This window comes from Ixodes scapularis, unplaced genomic scaffold, assembly GCF_016920785.2.
Source record: "Ixodes scapularis isolate PalLabHiFi unplaced genomic scaffold, ASM1692078v2 PGA_scaffold2__306_contigs__length_199485367, whole genome shotgun sequence".
NCBI lineage: Eukaryota > Metazoa > Arthropoda > Arachnida > Ixodida > Ixodidae > Ixodes > Ixodes scapularis.
In genome coordinates, this window is record NW_024609857.1 from 59,598,459 (window position 1) to 59,611,583 (window position 13,125).

The 13,125-nt window shown below is 43.6% G+C and overlaps 1 protein-coding gene across 2 annotated transcripts; it reads right to left on the bottom strand.

Annotated features, from left to right (window-relative positions):
• Positions 1–1,283: 1,283 nt before the first annotated feature.
• Positions 1,284–12,605, bottom strand: LOC8043696 (PEST proteolytic signal-containing nuclear protein). 2 transcript variants are annotated; one of them, XM_002400440.3, is made up of 5 exons: positions 12,512–12,605; positions 11,815–12,044; positions 3,596–3,670; positions 3,138–3,190; positions 1,284–1,510 (listed from the first exon to the last, which is right to left on the bottom strand). In XM_002400440.3, the coding sequence occupies exons 1-5, from the start codon at positions 12,573–12,575 to the stop codon at positions 1,393–1,395; spliced, it is 540 nt and encodes a 179-aa protein (XP_002400484.2). In that variant the 5' UTR covers positions 12,576–12,605; the 3' UTR covers positions 1,284–1,392. The 2 variants fall into 2 exon arrangements, with proteins under 2 accessions (XP_002400484.2, XP_040078103.1); XM_040222169.1 differs by having other exon boundaries at positions 11,815–12,064; positions 12,512–12,593.
• Between the last annotated feature and the right edge of the window lie 520 nt (positions 12,606–13,125).

Genomic DNA, 13,125 nt, shown 5'->3' on the forward strand with positions numbered 1-13,125 from the left:
AACTAACACACACCTTGGCACAGTAAAGGGAAACATTGGCTGCAGCGGAACTTAATAGCATGGAAGTTTTTGAAACAGCACTCGCCTCACTTCATGCTAAATATTTATATTACTACTGCAAAAGCTAAAAGTTGCAAAAACAAAAATGCATAAAACCTCCGATTTCACCTCTCACGGTACCCGTATTATGCTATCCAGGTTGGAATTCATTCTTTTGTTGAATTCCCACGCTGGAGAGCAGATACATTTTTCAGCTGGAGACTGGCATCCGTCGTGGTGATCCATGCTTCCCTAGCGTGTCCAGAGCAGACGACGCATCCGCACAAGCAATTCAATTTAGGCCGTACGCTGGTAACATGATTCAATCTTCACTGAAACACCAAACGGTACCGCACCATTTTCAGCTAAAATTGTTTTCCCACCGATACTGTGCAACAAAATAAACGCGAGAATCTACACAGTCTTGCGCACGAACGTAGAGAGCCTATGAGGCGGCCATGCTTCTATCCCCGCTTTGATGATGATGATAGTGCAACAGTTCCGCCACCTCTAGGTCAGTCTCGAGGCCAGTACTCTGTTCACCCCTAAGCCGACAGTGTGGTGAAAGCTACGTGCTCACTGGACCTATCTTATGTCTTACCTTTCACCACATGATCACGTACCCACCCGTACCCACGCACAGAGCGGGGACAGGTGATGAAAGCGACGCGGACGATTGGTACGGCAAACATGTAGCTCAACAGACTGCACTGCCAGGTTAGATACGACAGGAGTATATGTGGCACAAAACGTTTCAATTCGATTCAAGCAATTCAGCCATACCCTTTTGCTCATCCGACACTCTGCATATCCATGTGTGGATGGGTGGACACATTCATCGGCTGTGTTCCAATTTGGTTGTTTTAGTTTGGTTGCTAACACCACTTATATTTGTGCTTACCTCTTTATGTACCGTATGCCTTGCAGTGCAATAAACACGTGGGGCATTTTTTTTAAATTTTCTGAACGTCGCAAATAAAGCTTTTGGTATTCACCATTGGCACACCTGTACTAAAAAGTGTAAACTAGAGATGGATGAAAGGCGGTACGCATTCCATATGGATAGGTGCTATATGTGAGCCTTCCATTGTCTGTGTCCAGTTTGTGCTTTTCACATCTTTTAATTAACAATGCACCAACTAGCCCAAACTAAAGTTTCAATGTCAAAATGTATAATTCAGACACTTTGGCAGGTGCTCAAATAAATGTACTAAAGCTAGAAATTATGAAAAAAGGAGAAACCATTCAGAGCAAGCCAAGGATGCCAGGCACATCGTCTTTATAGCAACGCTTTGTAACAAGGAAGAATGAAGTTATGGGAGAGCAACAGGCAGAGTTGCTAGGCGGAAATGTTCATTCAGAGGCATCATCCAGTTTGCTTTTCAGATCTCTCTCAAACACTTTCTTGACATCGCAGAATCCCTTGCGTGTCTTGCCGAACGAGTTGGGTCCTGCTGAAGTTGGCGTGTCCCTAAAATGAAAAGAAATTTTACGGTGGCTTAAACACAAAACAGCGCCTTTGTTAACGGCACAGCACAGTCCTTGGATCTGAGGCCAGATTCACGAAACGAACATACGCCAAAAATGTTCGTAAGACAAAACTTGAAAACAATTTCGTATTCACGAAACAAAATTTTCGTAAGTTTTGCAAAGGTTACGACGAAATCTTACGACAGCTCCGAAGCTGTCTTACGAACTTCTTACGATCAAATCAGCATGGCCGACAGCGTTGCTCAGTTACTGTAGTTACTGGGATCGTGACAACCAACGGATGTTTATTTTTGTACGTGCTCTTTTCACGCGTCCCGACTTCAAGCAGCAAGAAAAAAGTAAAAGGTACTTGAAACAGACCACGACGAACAAGAACGCTGGATCCACAAACACTCGGGAAAAGTTCCTACGGCCATGATTCCACCGGCAGATAGGCCTAGGCTCGGCAAATAGGCCTAACAGGCACTCCGACTCGGCGCAGCGGTGCTGCCGGTGCTCTGACGGTCCTTGGCCAAAACTGTCTGCCCACGACCGGCTGGTGTGCTGAATGGAATATGTCCGCGCCACCAATGTGAACCCTTCCCGTATTATAGTTTGATCGCTGACATCAGTTTTAGATTAAGAGGTCAATCTCTTCCTCTTGTTGTCATCTCCTTGTTTTCCGAGGCAGCGGTGACGAACGCTGTCGTCGAAAAGGGGCTCTTATCGACTCTATCTCTTTGTTTTGTGTGATCTCGAGCTCAAATAAACGCTGTGTGGATTACCTTCGCAACACGGTATGTACACTTTGTTATTAGTATTGCATTTTTATTCTGACACGACTGCACCTCACTGTCGATCGCTATAACAGTTTGTGGGTCGCAATGCCGGTCCAACCTTTGCAGGGTGTCACGTCAGCATCAAGTTGCAATTGTAAAGGATCGGTCCCGAAGCGCTCATCAATTCGCGGTCCAACAGTGCGAATCCAGCACTTCGATCAAACGCGCGCGTCTGCTCTGAGTGTGCACAGGTATTACGCGTCTCTCGCTGACGCACTCGTAGTTCAAACGTATCTTTTTTAACGTCGGCTCGTTGCTGCATCTCCGAGGCCGCGAAAAGCGCCGCGGCAATTTGTTTCCATCTCCGTCGCTTTGCAAACGACTGCGGGCCGTCTTTTACCAACGATGACATGTTGTGTTGACTTCGTAGCGATCGAGTTCGTAGCAGTCAATGGGGGCGGTTACGCATCCCGGCCTTGGCATTCGGGCGTGTTTAAATCGTGTTAGCGTCGACATATTACTGCAAGGACACGAACCCCAGACAAGCAGTGGCAGAAAGACCGCCTGTGTTTGCTATGAAAAATCCATGTGCTCCAATACGGCTCCGAACAAACGCCGAGCTCTCCGATTGGTTGTTCGTGCTGCCGAAGACGCCGTCGTGAATACCGATTTCTCCTCTTCTTACGATGTTCTTAACTTACAAACTTCTTAGCTAAGTTGTCGTAAACTAAGAAGCTCTTCGTGAATCTGGCCTCAGATCTGGAAATTTCCTGTCGGACTACGAGCTCTCGGCGAAGTTTCTAGACCCTAGACATCGAAGATCATTAGGAGGCTGAAAATATGTATTACCTGCCAATGTTCCTCATACGCATCTTTGCTTCTGGTGGCATCTCTTCCTCTTCCTGCAAAATGACACAGACAACCACGTGAGCTTACTGAAGCATCCTGGACGTGGAAAAAGCACAGAAATGAGAGGCAAAAATAGCACTTTGTTAGCTTACTACATACTCGGCATAAGAATGAAGAAACAACTACTTTATGCTGACAGGAGATGCACTAACCTTCAAGTATTTGTATCTAACTCAATCGAGACCTTACATGAAGGCAAACTAATACTGCAGCTTTTGACAATTACGCACTGTTTCTTTCTTTACTTTCCACGATGAAAAGATGGAATACATGGCAGGGCTAGCATAATTCAATTTCACCAACAGCTGGTGCCGCTAACTGTCAGCATAATTTTCTGTTGCAATTTGTTTGCAGCAAGAACAATATTTGATTTTATAATGTAATTGAGAAGTTCTTACATCACTACTTTGGTTGAAGGCCTCCGCAACAGACATGCTGGCAGCTTTCATGACTGGGGCTGGATCTTTGGTTTTCTGTTCCCGAAAAAAAAGAAAGGAAAAAATTGAAAGATGTTTACAAATCTGTCTTGCGACATTAGAGTGCAGCTGCTGAGGTGTCTTGATTTTGCGATATACCGTGCTCAAGAAGTTTAGGAGCAAATATTTCTATGTAGAAATATAGACCTGATACTCCTGCATACATAATATAAATTAATGATTTATTATAACATTATTTATATAGGGAGAAGAAGGCGAGGGGAGAGAGAAGGGGATGCAGGAGAAGCAGGGAAGGGTATGGAGGACCCTCCTCTCTTTTATACCCTCCCCTCCTCCCAGTTTCCTTGCTAAATTTAGACGGAAAATTGACGCCACGTGACCTCCACACCAATCCAGTTTCCCCGCTAAATTTAGCAGAGAAAATGACGTCATATGACTGTGCGTCAAGTCACCTATGAACAAATCCAGTTTCTCCGCTAGATATAGCGGGAAAATTGACGTCACATGACCTCAACACCAATTCAATTTCCTACTAAATTTAGAAGGAAAACTGAATTACGGTTGAGGTCGTGTGACGTCAGTTTTACCGCTAAATTTAGCGGGGAAACTGAAAGCGTAGTGTTGCATTTTGGGAATTCAGTTTCTGCACTAAATTTAGCAGAAAATTGAATTGATGTATAGGTCTGTGACATCCCACAATGCAACGCGCGCAGTTACGCTGATGGCGACGCCGAAGGCCACGAAACACGGGAACGAGCACCTAAGAGCTGCACCCTAAAAGTAACACAATTAAAACACAAGTGTACTCAACCTTAAACTCAGTAGCTGATCTGCTAGAATTGTAATGCACACTAGCAAATGTCAAACAATTTCGTTTTGAAGCGGCAAAACTTTTTCACAGCCTTTGAGGATCCAGTTCTTTGCACACTGGCCGTTTGGTTTCATTTTAATAAGCAATTGCCTTTTCTAAACAACTACATTTTATAGGAAGTTCATGTATTTCTTTATTCCATTCCTGGTATTTCAATTACAGTGATGGAAGTGGCATTTGCCCTCTCATTGCAAGTTTTGTAGCAGGCAAAATATTGGTTTGGAGCAGCCACTGATGCATTTAGAGCAGATGCCAACATCTGGTTAGCACACATCACTTGAAATAGAACAAGTGATTGCACTACTAAATTAGTTCATTTAGTGATAATGATTGAGGGTTCCTCTTTGATAATGAAGCACATTACTTATTATCTTTTGAAATAAGAATAAAGAGGACACCAAATGAACAAACAGCCTTTCTTTTGAGACATAAGGCTCAGTCAGAAGTTCCCATTTACAATGTGTGTTAAAGAAATGGCTGAAAAATTAAGCATGGTGCAACCTCTCTCCCCCTTCCTATTATACACTGGTCTGGTTTTTGAAGTTTGTTTTCACAATCGGCAGGTCGGTGGTGTCGGCTGCTTGACCACGAGCGTCGGTCAGTTCATGGCGCGTGTGCTAGCGGAGTTTCGTTTTGAGGCAGCGGGCGCGTTGGCGTTTGCCTGTTGTTTATTCATCTATGTCGTCTGCCGGTGTGCCAAAAACATGTCACCATGCCTATTGCTCGGCACGGTGGTGCTCTTATTCCGGTGTTAAGAACTCTCAAGTTATTTCGGTTCCCTAAGGACGAAAAATAAGTAATGGGCTGCTTCCTTCTTTTCGACCTTATGCAGTTTCAGATTCCCTAAAACTTAGGGGAGGTATAGAATTCATTAATGTTAAATCGACGAGCGGTTTGGGGGGATCAGTGGTCGAATGTGTTAGCGCACTGCAATTTGAAGCATGCACTGCAGAACCCAGGGATCCTGGGTTCAATCCCCCCTCCTGCCCATGTCAATCTGGATGAGCAATGTGCGAGTCGAATCACTTTCGTCTTAATTTTGTTTGCTTAAATGTTCTGCCGTGAAGCAACTTTTTTTTTTCTTTTGTATAAAGAGTGATTTATAGAAAGAGAACTTGCAAAAGAAGCTTGGACTTGTGCTCTGACAAAGGTCGCCCAGCTTAAACCTCAAAACACTGGCGTTTGGGCGCACTTTGCATTCATTGACTTACGATTTAATGAGAAGCTCAAGTGACAATCAGTTCGCATGCACTGTTAATGCTGTTACCAAGCCGATCTCAGTCGAGTGACGTAAGGCCAAGTGCAAGCGTTCCGGAAGTGTTGGAGATTTGCAGAAAAAGGCAAATACACGAGGAAAGAATAAGTAAACGGGCGGGAAACACAAAACGTCTCAAGTTTTGAGGCATTGTGTGTTTGTTCCCTCCTTCGTACGCTGTCCCCAGTTTTTTCAAAAAAGGGTGACAGGAAGAGGGGAGAAAAGAGGAGGGACAACACACCTCACACCCTCTCCCATGGCACAACAATTGCAATGACGACGGCGCCCATATTTTTGTTTGATGCTTTATTGTTTTTGGAGAAACCCAATGTCCGTAAGAGGAGATTTGGCGCTGCAGTCTGCAATTGGAGTCCCAATGGGAAATATAGGAAGATTCTGGGGGTTGAGCTAACTGAACTCCCACAAAATTATTGGAATACCAAGGTGCATTCTGGATTAGCAGTTACACACACTGGCATCTGCAGCACTAAATGCATCAAACAAAAATATTAAACAAATTTCACATTGCACGAGCATTCGTCGTCACCTTATTTTATTCATTTACTTCTAAGCTTCCTGCGTGAGCCTATTCATTTACTTCTAAGCTTCCTGCGTGAGCCTACACACCCAGTGTGCTCCTTGGTGCTCCAATCATTTGGTAACAAATCGGTGTCTGCAACCTGCTTGAACATCTTCGTATTGCAGGTCTGCAGTATTTGCACATCACTTGAATGCACTCGCAAGCGGCATACATGATTATTAAAAGCTACTGTCTGCGTTATCCGGGGTTTGCAGTGAAACCCGTCAACAGCTGATTTCACTTTTCCCCTGACCCTCTAAATTTCTTATATACAAAGTCTGCGGGAAAAATCCTTCACGTTCCCTTCACTGCATCGCATGCTTAATTTGCTACCGATGTGACCAGCTTCTTGCAGATCAGGCCTCTGACACGGAAACTATGCATACCTAGATATTTACTAAACCATGATGCGTAGCCAACCTTTGGCACGGATCATGGTTCCACACAGTGCAGGCGTGACGTCTTCGGACAATACTTAACTTTTAAGGACGGTTCACAAATTTGCTGTTTAGTGCGGACAAGTTGTGCCCGCTTGTAACCGGTCATGAGGAGAGAACACATTGGTATGCTGGCGCCCCCTATCGGCTAGCAATGGAACAGATCTGCATGTAACTAGACCGGAGCTTTTGCAGTGTTTGCAAGATCAAATCTATGCACCACCTATGAGGAATGACTGCTTTATAACATTGTCAGAATTACTTCCAGCCTACAATAACAAAAATGACACATAAATGTTAGGAAATGTGTATGCAGGTCGGAAATCTTCCTTGGCCACCTGGTAGATGGCATCAGCGTACACTGCGCAACACTGTTAGCACGAACGCAGCATAGGAGCTTCACTGCATTCTACTTTGAACAAATATTGGCAGGTGCCAAATTTTACAACTCAGGCTAGTGCGCCCCAAGATAGCACTTCCCACCACGTTGGCATTTTTTTGTTGATGGCCTTCCAATTCTAACCGCTCATTCACACTGGAAGCGGATCCGCGTTCGCAAAGCGGTTGCGAACGCGGTTGTATAAAGATCCAGTACAATTGCACGCGCCCCCGATGTCATCGAGTGCGCGTGCAATTGTACTGGATCTTTATACAGCCGCGTTCGCAACTGCTTTGCGAACGCGGATCCGCTTCCAGTGTGAATGAGCGGTTAAAGAGAAAAAAAAAAAAGAAACTGAGCAGCGATCACATAATGGCAGACTTGTATGTAATGCGTTACAAGTAATGGATTATTTATGATCAATTACATTTTACTGTAATTTTGTAACACTTTAATTACTTCCTTAAGGAGTAACGATCCTTGTAATTGAATTACTCTTTTGCTGTAATCAATTACAAAATCGCCCATTACAATTTTTCACAAATCTTTTTTTTTTTTTTCCCTTTGTGGGGGGGAGAAGGGGTTGGTTGTACTGGAGTCACTCAGCTCTGGGGAATAGTCAATGTTAGTTTGTTTTGTTTCAATTTTTTTCAAAACCACTAAGCACGGGACCTCGCGGATTAGTAGGGCACTTCACTATGCTTCGTTTAAAGGGACACTGACACCCCCCCAAAAAAAAAAATGTATTTTTTGCTAGGCGCTTCATTATGGTGTCGGAGGACTACTCAATTAATATTTTGCAACAGAGTAGCGTATTTTTTTAATAAAGCCAAAAGACGCAACTCCTCGAAACCGAAACCGAAACCCGACGGAGGTCGGAGAAGTGGAGAGAAGAGAGTGAGTGGCGGAAGTCACGTGGCTACACCCTTACGTGCGTTTTTTTTTTTGTTTTTTTTCTCCTCTCCGGTAGCAGACGACAGGACATGCGGCGTGCGATGGGGCGTGCGGGAACTGCTCGCCGTGCGATTTTTTTGCAGTTATGTTTGTTCCGCTCGTTGTTCTATACTCAAAGATGAGTTGTTTTGTACATTGAGGAGTTGGAGATGAGTAGTGAGTGCCCGTGGTGAATTTCCATGATCGGCTCCGAAAAGAATACACCCAAGATGTTGCGTGAAGAGCTGGCTCACATTTCCTGAATCCGAAAAAAAAGTGGCATTGTGCGACAGAGTTTCCGAAAGATCAACGGGATCGGGACCAACGGCTGGCTGCAATTCCTGTAGAACATATACGCGCACCTCGGAAAGCGGACGTTACCTGATTTATATGCTCCTTGCATTTTGTGGAAAGTGATTACATTGAGCTCGCAGGTGTCAAAACGGAAATCACATACCATTTAAATCAGCGAAGTATCGTCCACAACATTAGTTTGTTATTTTTTTGTTTGTTTCTTCAGTGATGATTGTAAAAAAATATATATATATGTAAACATCGGAAAATGTTTGAAGAAAAAAAAATTAAGTTCCACGGAGGATCGAACCCGGTCCTACCGCGTGTGAACCGGACGTCTTTCCCACTGAGCTACTGGCGCATCGCTTTTCTGGCGGATTTCTTTGCTTAGTAATAATTCAGCCGGTAAACTGTAAGTTGGAAAGTTTGCTGTCGATTTTTCTCTAGCAAAAGCACTCCTGGGTTGGGAAGCACCACGCTTTGGGGACATTCGCACCTAGTAAAGAAATCGTACGCGTGCATATTGAACTCCAAGTAGACACGTCGTGCTTGACGTTTGCGCGAGCGATGTCTTCAGCCACGAGAAGGGATCGACGGCTCGGCGACGTCTTCGTGCAAATCGGCTTGGTGGCCGGGCGTGTCGTACGGGATGAATACCAATTCTTTTGATCAGTCCCAAATTTCTCTTTTAACGGTAGACAGAATTCGCCGGTACCGCGAACGACAGTTCTGAAATAGAGGTCCCACGCCCGTCGTCCGCTGCCATCGCCGTCCCCGCGAGTCCCACGATACGCGAAACGACGAACGCACAGAATGCTTCCGGTTGTCTGTGGAACTTTTTTTTTTCAATCAACGTATTTACAGCTTTTTAGAAGCCACAAAAAATGGGTTTCATATTTTTTTTATATTTTTAATAATGAGTGTGTGCCTTCAGTGACCCACGACTTTGATTAAATTTGGTGGTCGCATCGATACCTTAGAAAACGGCCCGTGACCGCGAAAAAGAGAGTGAGCGAGACTCGAACCGGCCAGTTCTTGATCGGCGGTTTTCGGGCGGAAAGAAACCGAATTTCGAGCCGCAAATTCTGTTCTGGGTAGTTGAGCTCTCATATGTCACGTAAAACTAAAAACCTCAGCGAGCATAAATACCCTGTCAGTGTCCCTTTAATGGGTACATTTTTTTGTGGTACACTGAAGACTTAGTTCGGGTATGAAAAATTACCTTATCCAGCCTCTTGTGAGTAGTGTATTTAAACAGCGCTTTTTTTATATCATTTTATTTCACGAGAAGGATTCGGTGCGTTGGCGTCACTCAGCCCTAAGCAGGAATACAATCAAGGATTTTTTTTTTCTTTTTTTTTTTTCGGAACTACTGAGCGGCGAGACTCCATAATAAAAAAAAAAAAAAGTGGAATGAAAAGCAACCTGGTAAGTAATCAATTGCTTTAGAGTAATTTTTGGATTACTTTTTTGAGCCTGTAATTGTAATTGGTTACTTTTTACAGTGAAGTAATTGTAATTTTAATCGGTTACTTTTTTTCAGTAATGCGTACAAGTCTGCATGACGGGATGAGTTTAGACAGCAACAGCTGTGCTGCTAATTGATACTGCGCCAATTGTGCGTCATACGGTGATCTGATATTGAAATGACGCGCTAATTTAATGTTGATAAGGTGTTGATGAATAAATGATTTTAAGATTGTGGTGTGTTTTCCCGCCAAATTTAGCAGGGAGACTGAATTGGTCCATGTCCCATGACATCAATTTTTTTCTGCTAAATTTAGCAGGGAAAGTGAATAGGTGCACAGGTCATGTGACGTCACTTTTTCCGGTAAATTTAGCGGAGAAACTAAATTGGTGCATAAGTCACGTGACGTCAATTTTTCCGCTTAATTCAGCGGCAAAACTGAATTGGTGCATAGGTAAAAGTTTTTCTGCTACATTTAGCAGGGAATCTGAATTGGTGCATAGGTCAAAATATTTCTGCTACATTTAGCCGGGGAAACTGATTGGTGCATAGGTCAAAATTTTTCTGTTACATTTAGCGGCAAAACTGAATTGGTGCATAGGTCAAAATTTTTCTGCTACATTCAGCAGGGGAAACTGATTGGTGCATAGGTCAAAATTTTTCTGTTACATTTAGCGGCGAAACTGAATTGGTGCATAGGTCAAAATTTTTCTGCTACATTCAGCAGGGGAAACTGATTGGTGCATAGGTCAAAATTTTTCTGTTACATTTAGCGGCGAAACTGAATTGGTGCATAGGTCAAAATTTTTCTGCTACATTCAGCAGGGGAAACTGATTGGTGCATAGGTCAAAATTTTTCTGTTACATTTAGCGGCAAAACTGAATTGGTGCATAGGTCAAAATTTTTCTGCTACATTCAGCAGGGGAAACTGATTGGTGCATAGGTCAAAATTTTTCTGTTACATTTAGCGGCGAAACTGAATTGGTGCATAGGTCAAAATTTTTCTGCTACATTCAGCCGGGGAAACTGATTGGTGCATAGGTCAAATTTTTTCTGCTACATTTAGCCGGGCAAACTGATTGGTGCATAGGTCAAAATTTTTCTGTTACATTTAACGGCAAAACTGAATTGGTGCATAGGTCAACATTTTTTTGCTACAGTCAGCCGGGGAAACTGATTGGTGCATAGGTCAAAATTTTTCTGTCACATTTAGCGGCGAAACTGAATTGGTGCATAGGTCAAAATTTTTCTGCTACATTCAGCCGGGGAAACTGATTGGTGCATAGGTCAAAATTTTTCTAGAGGCGAGAGCAAGGGTAGCATTGGAGTAGCCAAGTACATGAGAGGGGGCAATCGTACGCTTAGCCAAATGAAAGAACTATGCATTGTGATTCATGATTATGTGGTTTATAAACACCATGCTGCGACTTGCTTGGGCAATATTGCCTGATTGCCGGATGAAAATGATCAACGTTAGTAAATTGATTATTGCGATTACGAGAGCTCTAAGTGCGAAACTTGGTGCATATATTGAGTAGCCATGAGCATTCCATTTCAAGAATTATCTACCCATTTATTTTTGCGTCCTAACCCTTTTAAGGTCGCATTGCAATTGTTATGGGAATGTACAAAATTGTCACAGTGATATGTGACACTGCATTATCACGGTGTCACTGAAGTCGTATGAAGTCGAGGCTACATGCCATAGATACAAAATGTCAGAGGCTGGCCCTATGGATGCTACACATTTAAAAGCCTGTTGGCGCTAATAGTGTCGGGCTTTCATTCTCTCGTCGTAAGTGGCTGCAACTGGGCAGAAAGGACTTGGTTACACTTGCTTACATGGGACCCCAATCCTGGGGGACTAACTCGTCCCTGTAATAAACTTTCTTCATTCATCCACTCAGACCTAAATGTGTGAACCAGCCTTTAGAGGCAGGCTCGAGAAAGAAGAAAGGGTACCTGCGCTCCCAGCCTGATGGAGATGGGCGCCACGGCTGCCTTCTTCTCTTCCATCGGCTTGATGGAGCCGAAGGTCCGCGAGAAGCCCATTGTGGTCTTGGGGAGCTTCTGGACGGCGCCGTCTCCGGCGGCCCCGGACACGTCTTCGATCTTTCGCTTCTCACTATCGGCTCCGGCCAAGTCATCAACGTCGCCACGGCTGCCTGGCGCTACCGCAGTAGTGCCAGTGCCTAGGTCAATGGCAAACACACTGGCAGATTTAAAAACAACGGCTCAGGTTAATCGCTCCACCACGTCTTGCACTCAAGACACGAATCGCCTGTACTACTGGGTCTGAGGTTTCTTATGTGGGTATGAAAACGAGAAATAAACATAAAAACACTTGGTTCTTAAATCAAGACGCTACTTTCGTAGGTTTGGCGACTAGCAGAAAATGCAGTTAAAACATTTCGGAGCCGCGCACGGTGAACCACGAATAAAAACGACATGCAGTTTTTACAGCGTGCATTGCTTTCAAAAACGATTCGCGAGAAGCAAGTTCGCGTAGTTTGAAATAGGCCTTAGCCCTAACGCCGACTGGTATTTTTCAATTTCCCAAATAAAAAAGCGTCTTAATGCTTATATTGTAAAGAAGCTGTCTGCTTTACATGATCGCTACAAAAGCAATATAAATTTGTAATAAATGTACACGAATTACCTGACCGCTCACTTCTGTGATCATCCCGATCGTCCCACCGACTTCTACCTCTGCTGCTCGCCATTTTGTACACAATTACATTGTTATTAGACTTCCGTATAACCTACTTCCAACTTGGCATCGAATGAGATACCAATATTTTAAACTAGATAAACGCAAATTTATTGATAATTTTGTTTGAAAGTAAATATTAGTTTTATTAAACTATCTTATGTTTTTCAAAGCATTTAGAGTTGACAAATGCAATGGTATATAAACGACGCAGATGTTGCATGAAGGTTCACCGTGCATCGTGCATGTATGTGACGGCCACATAGAGATCAGACGAGCGTTTCGCCGCAGTAAGGTTGCAACGCCTATTGGCTGAGAAAAAAAACAAAAACAAGCAAAACAACACAAACAGGAAGTGACGAAAGTTTTTGTTTTGTTTGTTTTTGCTTTCTTCAATTTCATTTTTTGTTTTTACTTTTTTTCCTCCAAGTGTTTGTTGGGCGCTTTTCGGAGCGGTCGCGTCGGTTCCAGCAGTCTTTCTTGTATTATAAGTTGTCGTGTTATGTGCCGCGGTATTGCCGAGTGGAGTTGGTCGTGATATCGGTGATATTCAATGCTTGGGA